This window comes from Idiotropiscis lumnitzeri, chromosome 9 (genome assembly GCF_059441095.1).
Source record: "Idiotropiscis lumnitzeri isolate Australia: NSW breed Sydney's pygmy pipehorse chromosome 9, RoL_Ilum_1.0, whole genome shotgun sequence".
NCBI lineage: Eukaryota > Metazoa > Chordata > Actinopteri > Syngnathiformes > Syngnathidae > Idiotropiscis > Idiotropiscis lumnitzeri.
Genome location: NC_142399.1, coordinates 9,612,332 through 9,638,362, shown reverse-complemented (window position 1 = coordinate 9,638,362; position 26,031 = coordinate 9,612,332). Strand labels below are relative to the sequence as shown.

The window sequence follows — 26,031 nt, the reverse complement described above, 5'->3', positions numbered from 1 at the left end:
AGAAATATACCATATGCTTGCCGCGGAAAGGCATACATTCATTTCGTACGGAATCGCCGCTGCTTTTTTGGTGAAAAGTATAAGTAGCTTAACTGCTCTTTTCAAATGGGGTGACTTATATGGAGGCCTTAATGATGTATAAATCAGTGGGCGTAATTACGCTTCCAGCTGCTGCCTTGGTCCCTGGTTGAGACCATAGGCCCCCTCTGCAGCAGCACCACTGTAGCGTTCATCGCCCGAATCCCTCTTCATCAACCACCACTGCTTTTCTCTCCGCAGAACACATTATTATGACTTATTGAGATTGAGCGGGAAGTGCTAAGCGACTTACACTTGTGCGATTGTGTGCATAAAACCAAGCTTTTTTTTTTTTTTGCTTTTTTTTTTTTTTTACATTTGCAGCCAAGCTAAAATATTGCTTTTGCTATCAGGATATTAAAAACAAAACACACAATCACTGTTCTTGCTTGATGAGTCTGTGTTATAAGCAACTTGGTGATTGCAGGTTTAGGCATCAATAAGGAGCAGCTTGTCTTGGTGAAGAGATGGGGCACCACCTAGTGGCCATGGCTTAAGCACACATTTCCTCCCATTTTTTTTTTAAACGCGCTTAACACAAAAGGTCCATAAAGCGTATATCTGCAGTGAAATTTACATTTTATTCCAGCCTTCCCCCACCCTGTGGCTACACTGTGCTGTGAGTGGTTGAGTGGGTGTTAAACATCTGCATTAGCCTGTGAACCCAACTACAGAGTGGATGCGCCTCACTGGCTTCCCATCACCAAAAAGAAAAAAGAAACATTTTTGACCGTGTGGCTGTCTCACTGCCAAAGAGTCACCTAAGAAGAAGAAACTGATGTCAAGTTGGACGACAGGTCATGTGATTTGCATAGAAAAACTGAATTTGTTTCCAAGTTTTCCACAACCAAAGTAGGCTGGCTAATGATTGACTAGTCAGCTAAAGGACAACTACACTGAAATGGTGCAATTACACGCCTGTTTTATGACACTCAGATCACGTCTTATTTACATGTTCTTTATGCAAAGGAGTTCTGCAGAATGCCAACATGTTGGTTCGACAGATAAACTCGTGTTCCAATAGAAACTCCTGGGAAGTTTTTAAACGAGTCAAACAAAATATTGATTTAAATCAACAGTTAAGTAAATCCACTCAGGGTGTGCAACTCTCCACAAAAGATGAATCAATACGATTCTTGATACAATTGAAGGATGTAACGATTTTAAAACAATTCGGTTCAATGAAGAGCGATTACAATTCAGTACGGTACCACCGTAGCTTTCGTCATGTTTATTACTATGTAACAACATGTTAACAGTCTCCTGAGCCTAAACTATCCAAGGGGGTTAAATTCAGAGGAACAATAAAACATCAGCAACGTCAAATAAATATCTAGCAATCCCTCGAGAAAATAAAAACAAAAGTAATAATAATTAATAAATACATAGATTTAATATAGTGGATGCTTTCCAATTTAAGGATGCAATGATTTTAAATCGTACCAATTCAATTGCATCACAGTAGCATCACCATATGTTAATTTTGTTGACTTTTTAGTAGTGCATCACTGTAGACTTTTGCTTTTGCAGTAGCAATAAACAGCTTTTCGTACGTTTTCCTGAGAGAATTGACAAACAATTCAAAAGAAACAGTTATGTCATAGGGACACATTCTGCAAAGCTGCTGCCTTAAAAGCACCGATAGTGATTAATGAGCGAGCATCCCGATGTTAATTGTCACATCAAACAAACAGGTCCTAATTGGCAAAGGTTGGCGCCGGGTGCTAAGTGGACCGGGAGTGGGCGCTGCCTCTCGATCGCTCTCTTTGTCTGCTTTCATCAGAGGGTCAAGCCCCCCGCGTTAAGAAGACCACACTGGACTTTGTCTGCCATGCTGCGTAATGAAACACACACCTGCTACTCGCCGCCGATGAATGGCAACTTGAATGTCATATCACTGTCATATGCCTTCTATTAGCGTTGACAATGCCGATGCTCGTTGTTTGGACACATGATACAAACACTGTATTGCACATGAGAGAAGCATGCCAGCAAATGAATGTGTGAAATTGCGTCAACGACGCCCAGAGAATGGGGAAACTATACTGCTTCAATCACACGTACACACTCGGAGGCACACGAACACACGGCGATATGCTGCTCCATCTTGAAATGCTAATCTATGATTAGCGTCATTATGCAGCGGTGTAATTTCACAAAAGCTTTCCCACAGTGGCACACAAAAGACTCATTCAGTGCCAGCGCTCGTCTGTGTGGCGAAGAATTATGGAACGCAGATGAATTCATTCAGACGGGAGGGGATTTATTCGCTAATTATGGGCCTTCACAGTTTTAATGCCACTTAATGAGGCGCTTGCATAGTGTGATTCCTACTTGGGCTGACGAATGGAGGCTGGCTTTTTTATTCGGTTGTTTTTGTTTTACTCCGTACAACATCTGTTTGCCTCTTTTATTTTCGACATTTAAGAGGGGCTGCTTTCGGGGACTGATTTTGCCGTTTTGTCTGCAAGTCAAGATGGGGAATTTTATAATGTTTTTGAATATGGTTAAAGATCATAACGCGTGTGCTCGTACAAACACAAATCTCAATTGACCGTTAGAGATGAAGCCTAATGCCTGACAATTGACCGTTAGAGATGAAGCCTAATGCCTGACGGACACCCAGCAACGTGGCTAAACGTGATGACAAGAAACAATCGTGAGCAAAGAACAGTTGGCGGCCAACGACACCAACATGGCGATTGAACCTTGCATGCATACCAACTCGTTATCAGGAAAAATTGTAACCCGCGGTGTTCTTATCAAGAAGCAACCTTTTGAGGCTCACAATTCAATGTCCACCCAAAAACAACATGGTGTGATGGCCAAAGCAGAAGGATTGTCGCTACAAAATATTAATAAGTATACAAAGAGAGGAAACAGGCAACAAATAAAAGAGTGTGGATATTTAAAAGGCTGTTGGCAATGATCGCCAAGTTCATTGGCTGCACTTGTCCATTTCTGTGACAGAAACTCTCCACACTTCACTTATTAGCCATCGTTACGTAAACAAATAATGAAAATCAGCTGCAGTAAAGTACTTTCGCAAATTAAAAGACAGTATTCCTAAGGCTCCTTGGCAGCCGGCTGAATCTCGCTTTGTTTTTAATTTTGTATTCTTGGGGTAAACGCTCATGTTATACAACAGCGCTTGTGATTGGCTGTTACATCTGCGACATTGCCAAATCTAGTTGTAACACATGAAAACAAGTTGCAGAACCCTCCATACTTCATGAAAGTTCTGCGGCGTTTAAGCGAGCTAAAAGAAATAAGAACATCACAAAAAAGAAGAATGAAAATTGTCATTTCAATTTCTAGCACAATTTATGATCTCAGTGTGCTGCAAGATAAAATCAAGTGAAAAGATGTATTGAAAAATAAAATCCAAAAATAAATCCTTATTTTTCATGATGTTAGATTGTGTTCAGCAGGCTTAACGCCTCATCGTCGTATTGTTGTGGAGAGGTAATTAAGTTGCCAAAGTTTAATTGCTCAATCATCGCTATAGCCCAACTCCCCCTGTCATACTTTTAACATACTATATTCATAATGACTAACAATTACGGCAAGGGCTCTTTAGCTGGGGTAGCGGTAGTAAAAAGCTGCCGGCACAAATGAAAAGCCATAATCACTCCGCCCACAGCAGTTATTAGTTACAAATTAGAGGTCAGTGGAGGGGCTGGCCGTTATATGCATTAAGATAAACAACCTGGCGGCTTGCGGCAAGTGCGGCAGCTTGAATGAGTCGCTTACTTTATGTGCATGTCTAATTCAACCTCGGCATTTGTTGACCGTCTTTCCTGAACTCTGTACCACAATTAACTGCCAAGTGTGTCGTCCTCTTCCATAAATAAAGTCCACATCTCAACTAGAAGTGTCGAACAAGTACGAGTACAAGATGTACGAGATGGAACGCGGCCTTCTGTGGTGCATGCCAATTGTATTGTTCAGCAAACTATTCAACACATCTGGTGAGGCGCTCTCTTTACATCCTATGGCCTGACTTTGCAGGTCAATGTTTTTCTTTCAGCAGCAAAAATTTGCTTTGCATAAAAAAAAAAAAGAAAAAAATTCTAATGCCAGGATTACTATACAAGCTAGAGTGACTCCCTTTATTACCCATCCAATGTTGTCTTCATTTCTGTCTGGTTACCCCGCCAGGCCCACTGGAATGCTGCGCCTCTTTGATCAAGTCTTCATTATCAGTGACTCTGAGTCACTTGGCCGCCTGACGCCAAGTGAAAGGAAGCAGCGTGGCCTCCTTCATACAAGACGGAACAATCAGCAGGCATGCCGACCCGCATTTGTCCGCATCCAACCGCAGTCCCCCGGGCAGCCTCCGGCGGGCGGAATGCTTGGCCCCTGTCAGTCACGCCGCTCATTGCCGGGGGGGCCATTAGCGATTCATTAAATGAGAGGCTGAGCGGCCGCCTAGCTGTATCAATTAGGGGATAGTTGATATGTGTGTTATCGTCAAGACCCTGTTTGCAATTGCAAAGCTTTTCATCCCTTGGCTGAGCTTGCGCTTGTAATGCGCTTGCTCGCTCGGGTGTGTGGTCCTGGCGTGCTGCTGACTGCAGGCAACAATTTGCTTGTAACACCGTCAATGATTACAGGTAGACCCATGTGTTTTTTCTTTTTTTTTTAGGGACAATTTTTTCGAATGCCAAGGATTAGGTATTTGAAATGGTTCTGGGTAATTCGGGGCTGCTGAGTCAGAAAATGGCATTGGTTTCATTGAATTGGCGCTCGTTTTTTGGGATATCAATACTTTGTTGATCGATAATTAATGTGGTTTGGTAGTTTAGAAAATTTACTTTGATCGTTACTAAAAGCAATTTTGGTGCTTTGATGTCACCGGATTTTGCATTATAAAAAATCTTTGTCAATTTTGGAATTCGGCTAAAATTTCACATGAAATAGACATGCTTGAAAAGACGGATACAGCCTCATTAATGTTCTAGCACAAATTGAATACCAGTGTCAGAATTTGCATATTCGTAGCACTTTTCTTAAATAAAAATCTCAAAATCTTGAGCCGGTTTGGAAAGGACAAAAACAACAAGAAAAAAAACAATGTGATATTCGGCATCACCGACATCAAAATACACTAAACCCGTTAAAACTTTCTTGACACCATTATATGTGTTGACCAGTGTTAGTCAAAAGGGCCGATAACCGGTATTTGGAACCTATGTTTACTCGCGGAGGGAAAAAAAAAAAAGGATATTAATTAATTCGTATAATGTATAAAATGATGCATTGATTAATTTTATTACAAAATGACAAACAATGTTAATATTCACAAAGAGTTCTATCAAGAGGAAAGAGTGCCGCAATTTGGCTCTAATGCAGCCAATAACTTAGTTGTAAATTGACCTTGTTGGAATTTGGGAAAAAAGGCCCCAAAAAAGGTACAAAACAAGAATTTTGTACTCTAGCTGTACCATTAAATTGGGCTCCCGGTGTAATTTCATTCCAAAAACATTTTATGTTGGGGCCTGATCCTAATTTGCTGAAAATAATAGTGTCAAACTACAAAAACATTGATTTAAAAAAAAAAAAAAAAAAAGGACAATGCCGGTTAAAAACATGGAAAGGAGGATATTGTTGCCATCTGGAGGTAAAAAAAAAATCATCATTGTCCAATTCAAAACACTTGCCAATGGCCACAGTCACTTGAAGTAAACGTGTAACCTGACCACCGCCAAAGAATTAGTCAATCATTTTATAAGGAACGGTGTTATTGTTGTTGCAGGAATCAAACAGCAACCATAACCAAATCCAAGGCACTTGCTGTTAATATTTTGACACGGCGCACATAAGTCAACAAGGAATTTGTTTAACTGCCGACACCCGGGGGGCCGCCTCTGGCTAATGTATAAAAATGCCCACTGTTGTTTCCAACCTGCCAGGCAAACTTCAGGCAAATCTGCCTTGTTGTTCACTAACATGATTCCTCTTTTCACCAAGATTCTTTGCATATATATATCTCATCCCATCTCAATTATTACACATTCACAAACGCACTAAGTTAGATGGATGTTTTGTATTTTGGTAGACTGAGATAATGAACCTCTGTTACACTCGTCTGACATTCACTTCACTCTCTTATTCCATCCATCCATTTTATATCGTGCTTGACTTCACAGGGAAGCGGGTGAGCACTGTACTTTCAATGGCCCAATATTCCTGGCAAATATGACCCAACATAATGTTAAAAAAAGTGTACCAGCACAGTTTAGTATTCTTGGCGTGTCGACAAGCCAACAAAGCATGTCCTTTGAGCTCAGTGTACGTGCCGTGACTCAATTCTGATTAGAATGGCGCAGTGGGGGGGGGAGCCCAGATAGTAATTGTTGTAATAATTGCATCAATTATCATATCACAAGGCATAGCATTTTTTTTCAAGTTACCTTAACCTGATAAATAGCTGAACAATTTCCCCCCTTTTCTGCTGTAAAATAGCTCGCCAGCCATTAATACTGCAGCGTAGCGCCAATGATTGACTTTCCGTCTGCTTAGTAGTGACCCAGGATTGGTGTGTGTGTGTGTAAGATGAAGGGGTCAGCAGACTAGTAAGCGAAAGAGGGTGGGGCAGCCGAGGGGATTGATTGGGGTCTCCGTTGTTGCCAAACGGCGTGTGAGGGTGTATTGGCGTGTAGACAATGGGGCCCGGCGAGCGCTGAAAGGCCTTTTCTGTGGATCCCTGTTAGCTGTCTATTATCCGCCGTCTCCAGGGGGCTGCTAAATAGAGGGCATGTGTTAGGCAGACATTTATCATGTAATTACAGCACTAGGATCCGTTTCTGATGGTGTGTGATGATTACTAATAATTACTGTGCATTTCACGCCTCCGAAGGACCCAGATGGGGTCCCAGGACGTCAATACAAAGAAAGGGAGGGGGCAGTCGAAATAAAAATGGGATAAGAAAAAAAAAATGTGAAGAAATGGGAGGACCGATGAAGAGAAGAAGGAAAGGTGCATTTAACCATTTCCGAGAGCTCATTAGGGAAATGAATTGAACCATATGTGTCCAAATACTAATTTAGTAATGGGGTCAATCCCAAAATACATTTTTCTTCCATTATATTACAGTACTTATAATCCCCAGCAAATGGCTTTTCACCACAAAAGTAATAATTGTAAATACTCATATTTTAATGAAAACTATGCAAAAATAAATGTGTACTCTATTAATATTTTTCACAATGTTAAATGGAAATATGAGTAAAAAATTGCATTTCTGATTAATATTTGTACAGTTTTAAGATGGAACTTCATGTCAGTAATTATTTTTCTTACATTTTAATGAATTCATTTGGTGAGATTTTAATTGTTTCATTGTGGACAGTTAGCACATATATTAATAACATAGCAGGAGTCTAGATATAGACGATTCTTTATTTTTGTCCACATGACTGAATTAGACTGCCGCCTAGTGGCCAAGGCAGGCACACCAGTAGGATCATCACAATGAAATGAATTGAAGCGCTAAATCATGACGCACGTATCGTTTAATTCATGACATTCCATTCAACTTTGTTATTATTTTGGGTTTTCACAAAGTAGACATTATTGTAGTGCTATTATTTTTATTGGAAACATTACAAAAGTGTTTGTTGTTATATTCCAGTCATTTCAATAGGGAGAGTTGATTTGTTATTCAAGTGTTCATTAATGTGATGGTTGTTATTTCTATTTGCTACGAAATTATTATTAAAATGCTAAAATATTGGACACTGAGATTTGTTTTCTAAATGTAAAGGATGTTGTACATAACATCTATTATTATTATTATGTTATTATTACTATTTATAACAATATATTTTAAAAATATTGCGCTTTTGAATTTATATTGAAATAAAATGATCATATCCAGCAATTTGAATGGGTCTACTTGAAATGGAACCAGTGTGCTTGAAATAAAAAGGATCAATGTTGTATTTCTGCTCTTGAGAAAAATCCAGCTGCCTCATGAAAGAAGTCGATGTCCAATTTTTATTTTTTTTCATTTTTCCGAAAAAATAAAAAAATGGACATCAGTGATTTTCACATGACACCGACACAATTAGGTGCTACATTGTAGTAGTCTATGTTTTATGCATTAGCAGATCCAGCCGTATTTTAGAATATTTTAAAAAAAATTCTGCTCTCATCAAATCTTGACAAAAAGTGCATAATAAATGACCCGTCTTAGCATGCCTTTGGTCAAGACTGGCAGATGAGCTCAAGCTGAACCCACTGAGTGGCAGCACAAAGGCCCTCTGAAGCAATGAGAGTGCAGAGTTGGGAGGTCAGTCAGGGAAGATGAGGACGCTCCTGTTTAATAGAAACAAATTGCTCTCCACTTCCCGGTGACACAGATAGCGGCCCATTTGTGCCTGCTGGCCTTTGTAGGGAACAACAGAAAGGAAATGTACTCATACTGGCCGGGGATAAAGTTCGGGGCTTTTTGTTCCACCGTCAGTTACCTTAGCCTTGGTACCCACCCCCCTTGAATAAGCACAGCGGTTAAGTAGTTCAGGTGCCTGCTACATTCTGTTAGATTAAAGGTCCCTGCTCCTGGCCCGAGCTGAATTGCCTCGCCGGTGGATGGAGCGGCACGGTTGTAGGGCCATGTGGCATGAATGGACACCTTGTGTGTGCTCACAGAGGCAAAACGCTTTGGGAGAGAGTCGGTATAGTGGTGGTGGGGTGGCAGTTGGGGGGCTATAGGTGAGGGGAAATGAGAGGGAAATGCGAGGGAGGGGTGGCCTCGCCCCTACTTACCCTCACACTCTATCTCCTCAACTGCATTTCCACCTGCAAAGTGGAAAGCAGAACACTTGTTTGAAACAAGGGCTCGGGGAGGCAGGCGGATGGTGGGCAGGATCTCGAAAGATCTGGAAACACAAACACGCTTTGCCCTTACGGAACAAGGACCTCAAGAGGGAGGACGCAAAGATGAGATGGGTTAGGTTGGAGAGAAGGACGGGAAGGTGGTGGGCGGCGGGGGGAGCGTGGTCTGTGACTTTGTAACTTAGCGCCAATGTGCACCTGTGCTGCCCACTCACTTACACAGCAGCAGTTGGTGCAGGGTCGCCGGCAAAATGAGTGGAGCGGAAAACAAATAGTCATTGTCGTCGGACACATGATGCAGGCCAAGGATGAACGAATTTGAAAAATAAACTAATTGCCTTTTTTTTAACTCAATACTGCGATTGTGATTTATTATGCAATAATTTTTTGCATGTATTCTTAAAAAAATACAAGCAATGCATTTTTCTGTATTACCTTAAACAATATCTAAATTATTATACAGAAATGTTTTACTTATGTACTTCAGTTCAGGACAGTTACCTTCCTAAAAACCTCCCGTTCCAGTCTTTGAAGTATTTACTAAAACTTCACAAAATTGGGGCAGAAACATCAACAATTCAGTCAGGTTCTAACAACAACAAAAAACAAATCTATGGCTTTATCAGTTCAACTTGTCAGGTTTCATGAAACAAGCATACATAAACATGTGGACTGCAGTGCTCAACTCTTTGAGTGCTGTTGACGTCAAATAAAGTCAACAGGAATCAATTGTTGTCAACTACGTTTTATGTGGGAATGGGCGGAGACAAGTCTTGGCAGGAACGTAACACAGAATAAAACGTCAACCATCTAACGCAGGGGTGCGCAAACATTCATCGGAGAAAAGAAAAATACGACTATTTAATTATTTAAGTAATTTTAATTATTTAATTTGATTATTATTTAACATTTAATTTTAAATGAAAATGAACTAAAGAATTACAACAAAATAGCCATCCTTGACACACCACAGTATTTAGAAAATAAAACATTAACAAGGTTTATTCATTTAATTTTTTTCAAGTTCGGCGGGCCGGATTAAAACGTTTAACGGGCCACATGTGGCCCCCGGGCCGTAGTTTGCCCACGCCCGATCTAACAGATGGCAGCATTGGGCCTCGTTTGGATGAGATCACGTGTATTAAAATCATGCTTGACACACAATATAGCGGACCTCTAGAAATGCAAGCAGGTTGTGTTTGTTACATTAAATCGACTACTAAGAGTGTCTCAAAAGAGAGAAAAGATGACGGCGATTATTTAAATTAGAACCAATAATCTAATATGCAAACAGACACACACACACACACACACACACATGCATGCACACACACTACTTAATACTACTACAACAACTAAATAATGCACGAATACTTGGTAAAGTTTGTCAAATGTAAAGTTGTCATGGTGACGGAATTGACTGGTGATTTGTTGTAAATTCATTATTTTGCCATCCTGAGCACAGTTTAATTGTAAAAAAAGGACAGTTTGACTGTTTGAGGCGTCACTACAACAAAGAATATTAGCATCAAAGTCACTGTTGTGCGTAAAATATATTTTTTTTCACAAAAAACAAATATTTGCGCTAATTATGACTTTTCTATGACATCATAGTACATTGATGAGACCTTCAGAATTAGCTTCAAATTTGGCTGGCATCGTCGACATTTTATTGTAAATCTGGAACACCGTGCATTCGTAGTTGTGCCATCAGTCAGTGATTCGGTCAGATCTCAGTTTGAAAGCGGTCAAGCGGAGATGCACAACACAGTCTGAACATGTCTCGACCTCCACAAAGTCCAGGGTAGGAGGTCAAGTACATGAGTCAAAGGTGAAGTCTGGCCCACAGGCTTGGATTCCAAGAACGGAGGAAGCGCCCTCTCAATAGTCCCATTTTCAAAAAGACGTGCATCAAGGGGAGGTGACCCTTAGCCAACTCAAAAAACATTTTCTGTCCTTTCATGTTCCGGCACATGACTTTGGTGATAATCGCAGGGGGGCGAGATGCCAAGGGGTTCGACAGTTTGCAACACTTTAAGAAATAAAACAACAACAAAAAAAAACAAATAGCATCATCTTTCTGACGCAAAGTAAAAGTTTGGTAATCCGCAATCTAAATCTTGTGCCGTGCTCAGCGCGTCTTAAAGAAAGCGATACTCCTGTGACTACTTTAGCGGATGATTGTGTTACCTTTACAATTCGGCTTCTCCTCCTTCCTGTTTTGTACTCGTGGAATGCCTGATAAACGTATCCCCACAGCTGCCTTCCACCTGCAGAGGCGAGGAAAGGGCCGCGGTCCCCAGGTCAGAAGTGAAATGCAGTCCACTGAGAATCGGAACAAAAAGTAACAAATGGAAAGAAAATGGATGTTAAAGGTAGTTGATGCAAACGACTTCAATTCAAACCTTTGAAACATTGAGTCGCACGCTGTGATGTCTCACTTGCTGATGTTTCGTGCTACCTTGAAACAATAGCTGGCATTCATTTGCAAAGACTGAGGCTGGGGTTGTCAGCGCACTGCTACATATTTCTTTTTTTCTTTAAATTGTGTTTCGGTCTGTCCAGGAGGGGAGGCAATTTATCTGTCATGGCCTCCAAAAGAGCCCCCTCCCCCCCTCCGCCTTTTTGTGTATTATACTGACAGCAGCATTATTAGCCACAAGGGAAAACGGCCGCCGCATGAATTTGGCCACTGTTCACCTCCGGGGCTTAGCCAAACCTCTTTTTATAATAGCGCCGATGGTTCTGAGATTTTCCTTTCAGTTATTAATTTGATAAATATATTAATTATGACCCGGGGATGACAGTCCAATCAGATTGCCAGGCGCCCTGTCACGGGCCTCCAAACCTCACTTTGGTGATCAGCTCTCAGGTTTCCAGAGCTGTCATCCAGAGGGCTTTGACTTTCTTATCAACGCTGGGCCCATTCCCGAGATAATTTCCTGTGTGTCATAATTAAATGGTGGCTCTCTGATGGTGAGTGCCTCCCATTTAAAAGCGGGAATCTCTTGACATCTGTCTTTGTGGAGATACGTTAGGCTGAGGCTCTTTTATGACAGTTTTAAATCAGAAGGTTATGATTGTGTTATTGGAGCGACGCTTGTGCGCATATATTTTCATTAATTCATCCATTTTCTATTGCTTATGCTTTTCTGTCTCACGGATGGAATGGAAGCCATCCCAGTTGTCTTTGGTCTGGTCATTAGCTAGTCACAGGTTTACTTATTCTAGAAATATGAATCAAATATGTTTTGGTGTATTTTATTTTAGCTAGTTCTACTTCAAGCATTCCATTTTAAACCTAAAATTAAAAAAAAAAAAAAAAATTCTTTTAAAATTGTGGAACTGACATAATTGAGGCGATGTTTTTCCAAATGATCTTAATGGAGCAACCTTATGGTATGTAATGAGTTTAATTACACACGTGAAGGACTATGAAAATATTCATTGGCTATCCCAACACAAATTAGCTTGTAGCCTTGTACTAGTCGACACAGTTGTTTTAAAAGTAAAAATAAGTTGGATTAAAAGAATGAAAACAATTCTTCCAAAATAGGCTAAAATTTCCAGTTGTCGAAAAATGTTGAACTACCACAAACCCCACAAAAAAAAAAATAAAATAAAAAAAAAAAAAAAAAAAAAAAAAAATCCACACACACCCATAATTCCACCACGGGCAAAAATGGAAGATAAATGTTTTTTTTTTCCAGGGATTCAACATTCTGCCATCTTGAAAGTTGGCTGTCGCAAAAGCATTTTTTCAGGTTGCTAAAATCGCCACTTTTAGGTCCAAAAGTGCCGGGAAAGATTCGACATGTACACATTCGGTTGGACCCTACATGGTGGGAAAAAATATACATTTTCCAGGGAGGTGTCACTTTTGATGAGCTGCATATTTGTCAAGTTCTTCAAAAACAATTACAGAAAAAAAAGGCAAAAACTTTTAGGCCTTCCAAACCTTCCAAATAAATACAATGGGTCAAGCCAGAATCAGAAAAGGCAAAAGGAAAAAGGAAAAAAACAAAACAAAACAAAGAAAGCCACTTTTTGCCATATCTGAATCCAGTCATGTTAACAAAACTGATAACTTAATTTCTACTCATGTCAACACTAGTGCGCAAACACTGTAGACCCATTGTGTGTCTGTCGTATCATCCTCCATTTTCTGGCTCCAAAAATGACAAATATTTAAGCGTCTTTGATGTTGCCGGATCTGGTTGGAAATACCCGAGTGTATTTCTGCTTTACTAGATGTTCACCACCACCTTGCGGAACGGTTGTTTGTTTGTTTGTTTGTTTGTACTGGATGTGCCGCTCGGTTGGGATGCTGGCACACATTTGAAGCAAACCCAAACAGGACAATTTTGCTGAGCTGGCTGGAGAGCGCTGACAGGAGCTTCTATCTGCCAATCTCCCTGTGGATATTGTTGCGGTACTGGCGGACGGTCAGCCGGCGCTTGCATGCTGACGGACGTCTTCTGTCAGCAGTTTATTATTTCCCATTAAACCCTTTCATCTAAACGTACAGTCAACCCCTTGGCAAGCTCCCCAAAAATGAACCTGAACAACCTGTTATTAGTCGTTTTCAACAGGTCCCCATCTTTTCAACCTCTGCCCTGCGGCAGGAGGGTCTGGACAATCGTTTCAATTCTTAAGGTTCTTCTTGAACTATCTTGATCCAAAGAATTCACAACGTCAGTCGTCGACGGTGGTCACGTTCTGTTTCGAGATCAAACTTTCAAAATTGCTTTGCTGTCCACGAGAACACATGTTCCTGCACAAGGGTCTTTTTGTCCCGGCTGCGTTCTGTCCGGGCATGCGCCCCTCACTCTGATGATCTCTTACCCACGAGTCACAAAGGAATGCGTGACGAGGCATGCGGCCTCACGACGACTTATTTCCTCTAATAAGGTGGCCCCCTCAGGCATCCGGATGGACCAACAGATTAACCTCAGCATCATCAAGTCAACCCGGTGGAAAGATGGGAGCAAGTGCAAGCGTGCCCACATTTTGACTGGACAAGATTTCTCCCCCAAATAGATAAGATCACATAGTGGATCCTCGGACAGACAAATTAAGAGATGAATTTATTCATGAGTGCTAGGTGTATCAGAAAGGTTCCCAGGACTGATGTCACAAAAAATTATATATTTCAAATCCCAAACAACAAACTCCAAGTTCATGCAGTCCTAGAAGGATTCATCATCTGGCAAACATTGAAGGTGAGTACTCCTATTTGGTCCTGGAAACTGTTCTTATTCTGGTGTACGCGAAGGGGAAGTAAATCATGCGTAGAAATTGAAATCAAGTGGATTTAATCCCAACAAAACAGCCTGCAGTTGCTCCAAAATGGTTCGAAGCGTTCTTGCGCCCTCTTCAGGAGGCAGCGTGTACTACAAGATCACCTGGAGATAGTGTCACACTGTTCTGGCCGAGCTGGTGTCTTCATCTAGTTTTACAAAGAAGGTTTTAAGTGCAATTCAATTCACAGTTCCGAAATGTAGCCACTCCAACTTCCTGCTCAACGGTTCCAAAACCCACTTTCGGATTGACTACCTTTCAATCTGATTAATTTGATTTTAATCGGCACATAATACGTTTTTTATTCTGGGTGGTGGGTGTGCAGCTGACCGTTTTTATAAGATACAGAAGGTTGCACTTGGAAAATGCACAGGGTGTTACTGGACCACCTGTATGAACGGGAAAGGAACACCTTCAGAAACACGAGGATAATCCCGTGCCTTTGAACACTATGACAGATTAGGGAAAGAGTGCATTTGATTAATGGGGAAAAGAAGTCAATTGGCCATGGAGCGTGAAGTGGCACACAAGGCTCCTTTCATATCATCGCTCTGTTTGGGATACCTCAGCAAGGACTTTGTTATAAACACGAGGGATTTGAAAACCTTTGGAAGTTTTGATGTTCCAAAAGATCAAGTGCTACAGGATTTGAGGCTTTTGCTTAAATGCTTCACTTAACTTGCCTCGGGAAATGTTGAAACCTTTCTCTAGTTCCGATCTCTGTTTCATGTCTCCATGTGAAGGTCACCTGGACCAGGTGCTTGCCCTCCACTTGACTCCCTTCCAACAAACTGCTACTAGAGCAGATTTTGCACTGACCCGGTCTGACTCGGAGTCATCTATGCATGAACAAATCCCCCAAAACAGCTTAAAGGGGGCTAAACAAAGATGGCTAGTCTTAAACACTCATTATGTCGACTTAGAAGCATGCTTGTTTATTATTACATCTGGAGGTGGATTCACCACTTTACTAGACAATTGACCATGTTTAAAATGATTCAATTGTTTTTTTCCTATAAAGAAATTTTAGAGGGGAAAAAATGTAATTCAATTTTATGAGAGCAATTTAGTAGAGCACCACTCCATTTTGTCTGATTTTTTTTCCAAGTCAGATAAAATTGAAAATTAATCGCCCGCCCTGATTACAGAAGGAAACTTTACTCTAGCGGAGGAGCATTCACGCAATTTTCCCAACATTCCAAAAAAAAAAAAATCCACATTTCTTTAATCCGATCAGAGTTCGGATCATCGTTATGATCAGAGTGAGAAACGGTCCTACATTTCCCAACTTAATAGACTTAATTAACATTTTTTTTTTCCAGCTCTTCAGCATTCATACAACACTTAGTCATGATCAAAGGTTGCCTTGCCTGTTTCGGAAGGTACTTTGGTAGTAAACACATTAACGGTTAACCAAATAAACACTGACTTCTCTATTTGTGACTCTTCACCTCGACCCTCTGAACTGAAATACATTAACCACGTGGCGCTCAGAGCTGCATTCACCACAATTTTATTTGGATCAAATTTGACACCATTTTGTGTATTCTAATAACTCTAGATAGCAGACAATACCCAGTGGTCGCTAATCCCCAGTCCATAGCCAGAGGCCGCACAAAGCAGCATAAGCTCCCTTGACGTTCCTGCTATCACCTGCCTATTTTATGCCATGCCGTCCCTTTGACGCTTTCTTTCCATCCGCTAATCCTCTTTAAGGACATTACCCGCTAATATGTCCATTCAGGAGGCATAAAAGCCTATCTTTTTACCGCCATCGGCAGTACGCTAAACCATCCCATTAAAGGAGGAAGGCAAACGGGGGGGGGGGGGGCTGTATCGTGGTTTTGACCCCAAATACCATGCAGATGAAGGGTTGAGTGAGAAGTTGGAGGCCTTCGTAGAGGCGTACTGATAGATGACGAGCCTTGAATTAAAGAATAAGTCAAATGGCTGATGTCATTTATGAGGGCAGAGACCATCTTCTGCCTTATGGCGTAGATGTTTGGTGGAGCGGAACACTGGTGGGATGTTATTTTAGCGTGGTTGAAGCCAACAGGAATGTTTGTTGTCTTATTTAGAGAGAAGCTAAAATATAATAAATTTCATACATACGGTATATGGCACAGGTGCCAAATTCCAGTCCTGGAGGGCCGCATTCCTGCATGCTTTCAATCTCTTCTGGCTGCAACACACCTGATTCAAATGATTAGCTCATCAGCAAGCTCTGAAGAAGCTTGATAAGTATCCTCATTTGAATCAGGTGTGTTGCAGCCGGGGTAGATGGAAAACATGCAGGAAGCGGCCTTCCAGGACCGGAGTTTGACAACTGTTGTATATTGTATTGTGCAAAAAAACAATAAATAAATAAAAAAATATTTTCAGACTCGTGGACAAATAACAGAAAAATACAAATAGGTGAGTTTTTCCACAAATGGCGCAGGCTTGGAGCTTTGTGAATGCCGAACTGCAAATTAGATGGAGTCCGCTACATATATTTGTTTCACAATGAATAAGAAATCAACATTACAAGAGTAAATAGAAGTGAAATGATGAAGATGAAAATGTATTTTTAACATACTTTAAGTCGTGCTATTAAGAAAATAAATGCAAAATGTCACAAGAAAATGGTGTCAATTCACAAGGATAAAGTAAAACATCATTTCACGAGAAAAGAAAACATCTTGTGAGAAAAACTCTTGGTTTGACATTAAAAAGACAATAAGAATGAAGTCATACATTTTCTAGAATGCTTGAGATGAGAAGAAAACTAAATTCTGGCAAATGAATTCAACATATTGCCAGAAAGAGATTGTGTGAGGAAGAAAAGTTTGGATTTTAGAAGAATAAAGTTTCAATATTATGAGAAGACAATGGGACAATTCTTGATATTAAAGAGAATAAGACTTAATTCAATCCATACAGTTGAGAGGAAAAAGTCTGAATTTGACCACAATATTCACGATTCAAAGAAAACGATGACATGACTCCCAATGTTGAATAATCTGGCCTCTGAAACCAAGTTTAACCTTCACCTGACCACCAAAGTTGACTGGCGGTTGTAGCCTAAAGGCAGGCCAGTTGTTCATTTCACCGCTAATGGCTGTCGCGGACATGATTTGAATGACACGGCAGCACTAATATGGGCTGACAGCTCCCACAGCACAACACGACACGAGTGACCGCTTGAAACTCGACTTGGCCACTGAGCGAGACTTCCATCAAGCAGCAGAGAGCAATCTCTTGCGCTGCAATATCAAGCAAGGCCCTCCTGTAAGTTTATTTCAATCCTGTCCACTAGAGGGCAGCATCGGATCAAAAGTATTCAGCTGATGACTTGCCGCTCACTCAAAGTCTGACGACTTGAACAATCTAAAGTTGAACAAGGTCTCCATATGATTACTTGATTATTAAAATGGCTGTCAATTAATTTGATAATCAACTCGGTGTTGATTGATCGAATGAAATGTTGCACCTGGAGATTTACTGCGCTGTCTGCAGCCAGCTCAGCAATGCAAAAGAGTATTTTGTCTCTATTGCTTCACCTCTATAAATATCTTTCCTAAATAGTTCAGATGTTAATGTTTTGTTTTAAATGTCATTAAATGTATTGTTCCTGTTTCGCAACAGCAGAAGGCAATTTTATTTTGTTCTCATACCGGCCTGATTGTGACTCAAACCATGTTCCCCCGGAACAGGGCTCTGTTTTAACGTAGAAGGAATAATGAACATTTTCCAATATCAATGAGTGTTAGCACAAAACCTTTCGCTACGGCAAAAAAGCAAAAGAAATGTCAAGAAAAGCCTGTCAGAACATCTGAAATTTATTGGGGGGGGGGTAATCAGAGGCACATCAAAGAGTGGCTGGCATGTGCTGACTCTCATTTAATACTCGCTTGAATGTGATTGGTTAATTGAGAGCACAGACACATCTCCAGTCATAGAATAAAAGGGTGTGCACACTTGTGCAACCGCATTTAATCTGTCGTTTGTTTTAATTTCTCCGTTCCTTTTCTTCTCCAGTTGAGTTGTACAAGTTACAGGTCACATGACAGTACTGGTGGAAAAAAGGGATTTATCTGGTTCTCATTTTGAGCAGGGGTGTATAGACTTTTTCTGTCCACTCCATGTGGTTGCAGAGTTAAAACCATTTTGAAGGTTTTCATATATTTCCAGATATTTTTTTATGACTTTTGGGGCATTGGACTTTGGAGATTCCACTCGGATATGAGCAGAGAAGACCCGCGCTTATGTTTTCTCGTTGCTTGCCAAACCAAACAAATGCACTGAGTTACATAAATCCGTTTGACCTTCACTGGCTGCGCATTTACAGCATCCCCTCCAGAGAATCATATGCAGAAACACGCCGGCATGTTTACGAGCTTAGTTGTGTGTGTCACCACGCCGGCCAACATTTGAAATTATTAATCATGACATGGACAAGCACGCAGACCATGCATGTACCAATGTATGTTTGTTTGTATGCGCATGTAAAGTTTCGCCTACAGACGGGAGACGACCGCGCAAAGCGCAAATAATAATAAGAGACGACAGCAAGTTGGGTCTGCGGCCAGGCGTACGGGCGTGAGTCATCCATGGCCGCTCGCTCTCTGCTAATGCGTTTGTTTTGGTCCCTGTTAAAGATGTGCTCTCAAAGTCCTTACTTTGTTACGTATATGTTTATGATGTAATACTTTGTCACATGCATGCTTATGATGTGCCGCCCCTTTCATCCCTTTCATCCTTTCTAGCCTCATAATAAAGTCGTCACTTCTTCCACACTGTCAGACGAGACAGGTTGTGTGTAGTTATTCCTCTGTCAATACAGAAATTCTGGTTCGCTGATCCTGAAAATAGTTGGACGCGATACTACTGCTGCGTAGTACCACTCTGCCAACAGGTTATGGGCCCAGGACCCGACTGAAGCCAGGACAAAATCAGGAATTTTTGGACTCGACCACCAGAAAGAAGCCGCGACGTACTGCGAGTCTGGTGAGCATAACTGCGACTAAGCCAATGGCTAACGCAATGAACCGGCGGCCGACTGAAACGAGTAGCCGCTGGAGTAGACTCGTTTTTGACGGGGATGAGAAAAACTATGAACTGTGGGAGACAAAGTTTTTCGGTCATTTAAAACTACAAGGGCTCAAAGACGCGGTTCTGTACAATCCTGCTGAAAATGAGACAGATGATGAAGATGATAAAAGAGCCGTCTTTGAAGCGAAAAATGCCGAAGCATATGCAGAGCTGATAGAATTTTTGGATGACAACAGTTTATCACTGGTAATGCATGATGCAGCAGATGATGGACGAAAGGCACTGCAAATATTGAGGAAGCGTTATGCGGGTACTGACAAGACGCGCATTCTTAGCCTCTACAAAGCGTTGACCACGCTCAGAAAATCTAACAGTGAGAGTGTCACTGAATACATTATACGGGCAGAAGCCATCATCAGAGCACTTCGAAAAGTTGGTCAGATATTGTATGACGAATTGCTCATCGCAATGGTATTAAATGGGCTGCCTGAATCATTTGAACCATTCAACGTCCACATAACTCAAATTGAAGAAGCAATGACTTTTGCTGACTTCAAGACGAGACTACGGGACTACGAAGACAACAAAAATCTAAAAAGACAAGGATCAGAGGACAATGTCATGAAAGCAAGAGGACGACCAAGTACGAAAAGAGAAAGTGCCGAAATTGAGTGTTTTAAATGTGGCCGTAAAGGACATAAAGCTAAAGAATGTCAACGTAAGCAGTGGTGCAGTTTGTGCAAGAGCGCCACGCACCGCGACTCAAACTGCAGGCGTAAACAACGGTCGGATAACGCACGAAAAGTTACCGACGACAAGGATTACGCATTCCACCTGAATGACATCGACACAGATATCCAGCCGGTGCGCAGCATCAACAAAACAGGTCTGATGGTCAACACGGGCGCCACTTCACACATCATAACCGATCTGGGGAAGTTCAAAGCGTTCGATGACAGTTTTCAAGCCGAGACACACTGCGTGGAATTGGCTGATGGCACAAGATGCAAAGGAGTAGCAGAACACAGGGGAGACGCGGAGGTCTGCCTGATGGACGACAACGGAGAACGACACAAAGTGACACTGAGACAGGCGTTATTCGTTTCATCTTTTCCGCAAGACATCTTTTCTGTACAGGCTGCTACATCCAGTGGTGCGACAGTCATCTTCAAGAAAGGGCATAATGTTTTACGATACAAGGATGGGACACAATTCAATATTCACAAATACGACAGGATGTATTATTTAAACACTGTGAATGGAGAAAATGATGACCAATGCAAAAGGTGTTGTGACATGCAGACATGGCATGAGATCATGGGTCACTGCAATTATGATGATATTCAAAGGTTGCAAGAGGTTGCCGATGGCATGGTGATTTAGGGTAAAATTGACAAAGCAACATTACAATGTGATGTGTGCACTCAGGGAAAGTTTATTCAAACTAGAAATAGAGAACCTGATACCAGAGCTAAAAATGTACTCGACATGATCCACACAGACATAGCCGGACCAATTGATCCTGAATCAATTGACGGACATCGTTTTGCATTGTCATTTACCGACGATTACTCCGGTGCGATATTTGTGTATTTCATGAAACACAAGAGTGACACAGTACTAGCAACTGAGAAATTCTTGGCAGACTCAGCCCCATACGGCAAAGTCAAATGCATCAGATCTGACAATGGGACAGAGTTTCTAAGCAAAAACTATCAATATGAGCGACCAATTATCTTTGAGGATAATCAAGGCACCATAGCACTGGCGAAAAACCCTGAAAAAAGGCAAAGGTGCAAACATGTTGACATAAAGTACCACTTTATCAGGTCAACTGTTAATGATGGGAAAATAAGTTTGGAATATGTCCATGGTGGCAGATGTTTTGACAAAACCAGCAACAAAAGTTAAGTTGAATACATTTGCCAAGTTCATATTTGGGAACTAACAGGTATGTTCAAATACAAGCTTTTCCCCAATGTTTAGAGTGGTCAAAATAATGTGAAAGCAAGTGGGGGTGTTAAAAATGTGCTCTCAAAGTCCTTACTTTGTTACGTATGTTTATGATGTAATACTTTGTCACATGCATGCTTATGATGTGCCGCCCCTTTCACCCCTTTCATCCTTTGTAGCCTCATAATAAAGTCGTCACTTCTTCCACACTGTCAGACGAGACAGGTTGTGTGTAGTTATTCCTCTGTCAATACAGAAATTCTGGTTCGCTGATCCTGAAAATAGTTGGACGCGATACTACTGCTGCGTAGTACCACTCTGCCAACAGTCGCAAACACGAGGACATTTCGCTGACTAACTTGTTCCTCTTTCCTAGAGGAGAATTTGCATTTTGAGCTTTTTAGAAACAGTCACCGTAATAAAGATGATGAAACACACACTAGTAATATTACTTAGGAAGCGACCATTGAAAATCCGACTTGCAGATGAACCACAATGCATCATCCTCATATAATCCGAGAACTGTTATGGTTTTTAAAACGTGTTTTCCTAAGTCAAATTCAAACACTTGCGAGATTTTCCAACACAGTACATACGTCTTTATGTATTTTTGTATGGGGATGTATAATTAATCAAATGGAAACTGTTAGCACAGCAGTTTAAAATAATATAAAAAAATAATCATCAACATCCTCAGTTCAAATAAATATTGCAGGTTTTGCACAACTAGTGATAGCTTAGCTTTAACCAGGTAGACATGATGGGACATTATGGGAGGAAATTGGACATGATGAGACGCAAACATGATGAGAAACATTTTGGATATTACCAATGAGGGACTTCAGGACAAGATGGGGCAAAAAATACATGCACCTTAAAATACACATTAATGAACACAATACAATTCAGAAAATTAAATTGCAAGAATAACAGCTGTTCAAAACCAAACAAGTTAACTATTCAGCCAGATTCATTCTGGCAGGAATGGTTCAGCCCACAACTAGCTTGAAAATATTTCAATTTGGACATTTTCTGGTGTTTCATGGCCTTCTATCTCTAATATGACTGCATACAGGAACAAAGGCAGAATCAATTCAAGGTATGTATCTAGCTCAGTAAATGAAATATTTTCATTCTCACGTTTGAATGAGACCCAAACACATTATAAGTGAAATAATTTTTCACCAATGTGACGTCAGTTTGAGGTGTAGGAAAAGAAAAAACACTTTTTTTGCTTCTCAATGCTAAAGCTAGCGACGAGCCATTTGATCGATTGGACGTCGAGCGAAACAGACGATTGGCATGGATACATGTGACGCCCCTCATGAATTTGATTGGCTAAATATTTTAGGGAGGAAACAAATGACAAGTGGTGTTTGTTTAAAAGATGTCCCCCAAGAACAAAATTCCGCAAATAGGCCCCCCACCCCATTTTTAAAAATGAATTACTACTATTACTGTATTATAGTTTATAGGTACATGATATACTGTTAAAAAAGTTAAGTTGCATCCAGGATATTTTCAATGCAATACAAAGCAAAATGTGGACAAAACAAAAGAGTTAAATTTCGTGATTGACTCGACATACCAAGAAATATGTGAAGAATTTGTAAATTATTAGTATAATTGGGTTAACAAATGGAATCAACAAGTAGTGATTTCAGCAAAAGATTCCCCCAAACACACATATAAGAAAACGTCTTTTTGACATTTCATAAGCTTATTTTGTGAATAAATAATAACTCGTTGTTTAAAACAGCAACTCTTTACTATCATCAAAACACATCTGACAACATTACTCTTAATAATAAATTGCTTACATTTGATTTGATTTCGGAAATAATGTGCTGGAAGTTCTGGCGTGTAAATCACTGTTTCATTAGCCACAAATCCGAGAATTATTAACGTTTTTTATTAGATTTCTTTCGACACAGTGACATCAACATCTTTTAAATATATCCTGTTAATGACTAACGACTTCTTATCTCCTTATTACTGCTGTAATGTTTCACCAAAAGTCTCCTCTTAAATTAAGTTGAGCTTCAACACCTTGTCTATTCCTTCACTGTGTAAAATTCATAAATTAAAAATAAAAATCTCTGTGGAATCCATTAAGAATGTTGTATTCCCAATTTGTCATGAGTGATCATATATTGCCGTCGAGACAGCTGAAGTAGGTGACAATGCCGTAAGAACAAATGGACTGATTACTTTTATCCTGGCAATTGGACAGTGTGAAATCTACTTCAATTAAAAAAAATACAGCTTTTAATTTCAGTCTTGAAACTAATCAGAGCCAAAAATGGAACATTAGATTCACGTTCATTTGTGACAGTGTTAAATGAGACTAATCGATCCCCAGTGAAGGATCATAATGACCCTGTTCAGCAAGCCTCACATCATGGATACACGGGTTCAACGTGCTCACCGCATGTTGTGCAGAGAGGACTTTGTTAGTGGTCGTTTTTTCACAGCTTTTTTGCTAGCTAACATTAGCGTAATGTGACAGAGACAATTAGCATCTTGACGTGTCAAGAGTCCGATGTACAGAGAGAAGCAGGTATTTTTTCTAAACGAAATCATTTCCTGCCTCGAATAATAAATAAACCTGAAGTACTGCAAGAATATTTTTTCTTTCATCTGTACGGCGCAAAGTGGCCCGCTGACTGATATCGGGCAATAGCATACAAGTCTACTTGAAAATAACAATAAATGATGCGACATCAGGGCAGCACGGCGGATGACTGGTTAGCACGATGACCTCACAGTGCAGACGTCGGGGGTTCGATTCTGGCTCCGGGTACTTCTACATTCCAAAAATATGCATGGTATGTTGATTGAACACTCTTAATTGTCCCTAGGTGTGAGTGTGAGCGCGGGTGGTTGTCTGTCTGTGTGTCCTGAGATTGGCTGGCAACCAGTTTAGGGTGTATCCCGCCTACTGCCTGAAGACAGCTGGGTTCGGCTCCAAGTATATAAAAAGATACAAGGAATGTGTCTATGGTAGCATAGCGCCAACCTGAATGAAGGATCTGGAAGAGGTGGTGACCAGGATCCTGAATATACAAGGTTCACTGTATATATTGAGATGCCATTTCCACCCTTAGTTTCAATTTTTAATTCATGCCTTTCGTACGTCTCTCATCAAAAGAAATCACGATTCCTACTTTGGATGATGTTTTCCAGCTTTTTTCTGGAGGCGAGTAAAAGACCATGTGATTTCATATGATAGAAACTGTACAGTATGTAGTGATCACAGCAAAGTTGGTCGCCATGGCCACACGGGCTCTGGTGTTGCTGGCAAACACCCACACAACCTATCACAATGGCTTTATGTCTTGTGCCTGTGAAAATGTACCATGCCCCCACCCCTCAACTACTATATGCCAACTGTACTGCCAATGCCAAAGGCTGCGCCACCAACGAAGAAGATGGAAAAGTCTATGATGAATTAAAAGTGACACGTGAGACAACACTAACTGACTCGGTCGCATTGAGATGCAACTGTGGCTTCGACTCAAATGTTGAGGCATTTTAGCTCTGTGCTAGGAACCATATTTGGTAACTAGCGCAGTGGTAGGGAACTTTTTTCCCAAAGTCTTGTGAAAGCCAGGCGAAATTTATGAAGAACTATGATGCAACTAGATTTGTTTGTTGTGCTTTTCATAGCAGTTCATCTGAAGTGTTGTTTTTAGATGGGCCAGACTGGACCAAACTGACCCATTATGGTATGTCTTTGTTTTTTTAGTATAGAAGCAATATACTGTAGCTATGGCAACATGTGATTTCTCAACAGCAGTGATTTAATTGAAATAAATATCATTGTAGTCAATATAGACGCTGACACACTGCCACTTTGAGAAGGTAATGAATTGCATTTGTGACTGAAAAGTTATTATAAATTTAAGAAAATAATATGCCAGTTAAATCAAAGTCAAGCAAGCAAATTTTTTTTGTTTTTCAGTTTTCAATTTGCTATATTTCTTTAAAATGATTAAATATCTCAAAATTGTCTTCATTGTTTTACATTTTAGTATTAACATTAGGTATATTGTTTTTTAATGGAAAAAATTGTAATATTAATACAAATATGTATTATAAACTACAAATATTATCGCATATAAAGTGATTGAAAGGCTGTTTTACATTTCTATGGTTGAAATTATTGATAGATTATTAAACGAACTCAAAGACATTTTAGGGTTTTCATTTGATTGTTTTAATTTATTTATATAATTACATTTCTCAAATAGCATATATTGATTTAGTTTACTGAACTGTAATCCGACCAACATAAAGTTTGCGTTTTATATATCCATGAGTCGGAGTAAAAAGTAACCTAAGGAGTAAATTAATTAATTAATTAATTAGTATTACCAAATACCTCTTATGGCACAATGAAGAGCGTATTAATAATTGCAAAAACTGGTTACTCTTTCAAAGAAGCACACATGCACCTCAAAGGTTTCACTGTATTTTTGGATTCTTTGCATTTAGTGTATTCTTTTTTTCCCCAGTGCATGAATATTGCAGAAAATATTCTCGTAGTCCAACACATGCACGCAGCCTTTTGTAGTTTAAAAAAAATTTCCCTCATAAATGTTAACTCTTTCATTTTTTAAGGGGGGGGGGGGTTGAAAAGTCCGCGAAGTACAGCTCGATCGATCATTATTGCGTTGGTGATTGGATGACGTTCTGCGTGACATCAGCCCGCAGCCGCGGAATCGTGCGTCTGTTGCTATTTTTCTCATGCCAAATGGGTCTATTTTTAAATACACGGGGGGTGCTCTGTCCTGTGATGCGCGGAAAAGACGAATGCGATG

At 40.4% G+C, this 26,031-nt stretch overlaps 1 protein-coding gene across 6 annotated transcripts in view; it reads right to left on the bottom strand.

Moving 5' to 3' along the window:
- LOC148330161 (uncharacterized) overlaps window positions 1-16,433 on the bottom strand; it is an 82,802-nt gene extending 66,369 nt beyond the window's left edge. For 2 of the 6 annotated variants that reach the window (XR_015845105.1, XR_015845104.1), the window contains exons 1-2: window positions 16,334-16,433; window positions 11,111-11,245 (exon numbers count right to left, since the gene is read on the bottom strand). Coding sequence is in view for 3 of the 6 variants with exons in the window: in XM_088305173.1 (XP_088161299.1) it covers window positions 6,791-6,822; window positions 8,852-8,884; window positions 11,111-11,245; window positions 16,334-16,385 (252 nt within the window). In the remaining 3 variants the exon portion in view is untranslated. Of the gene's footprint in view, window positions 1-6,775; window positions 6,823-8,851; window positions 8,885-10,373; window positions 10,953-11,110; window positions 11,246-16,333 lie in introns of those variants that run through there. The other 4 variants (XM_088305172.1, XM_088305171.1, XM_088305173.1 and 1 more) reach the window with 3 other exon arrangements.
- Between the last annotated feature and the right edge of the window lie 9,598 nt (window positions 16,434-26,031).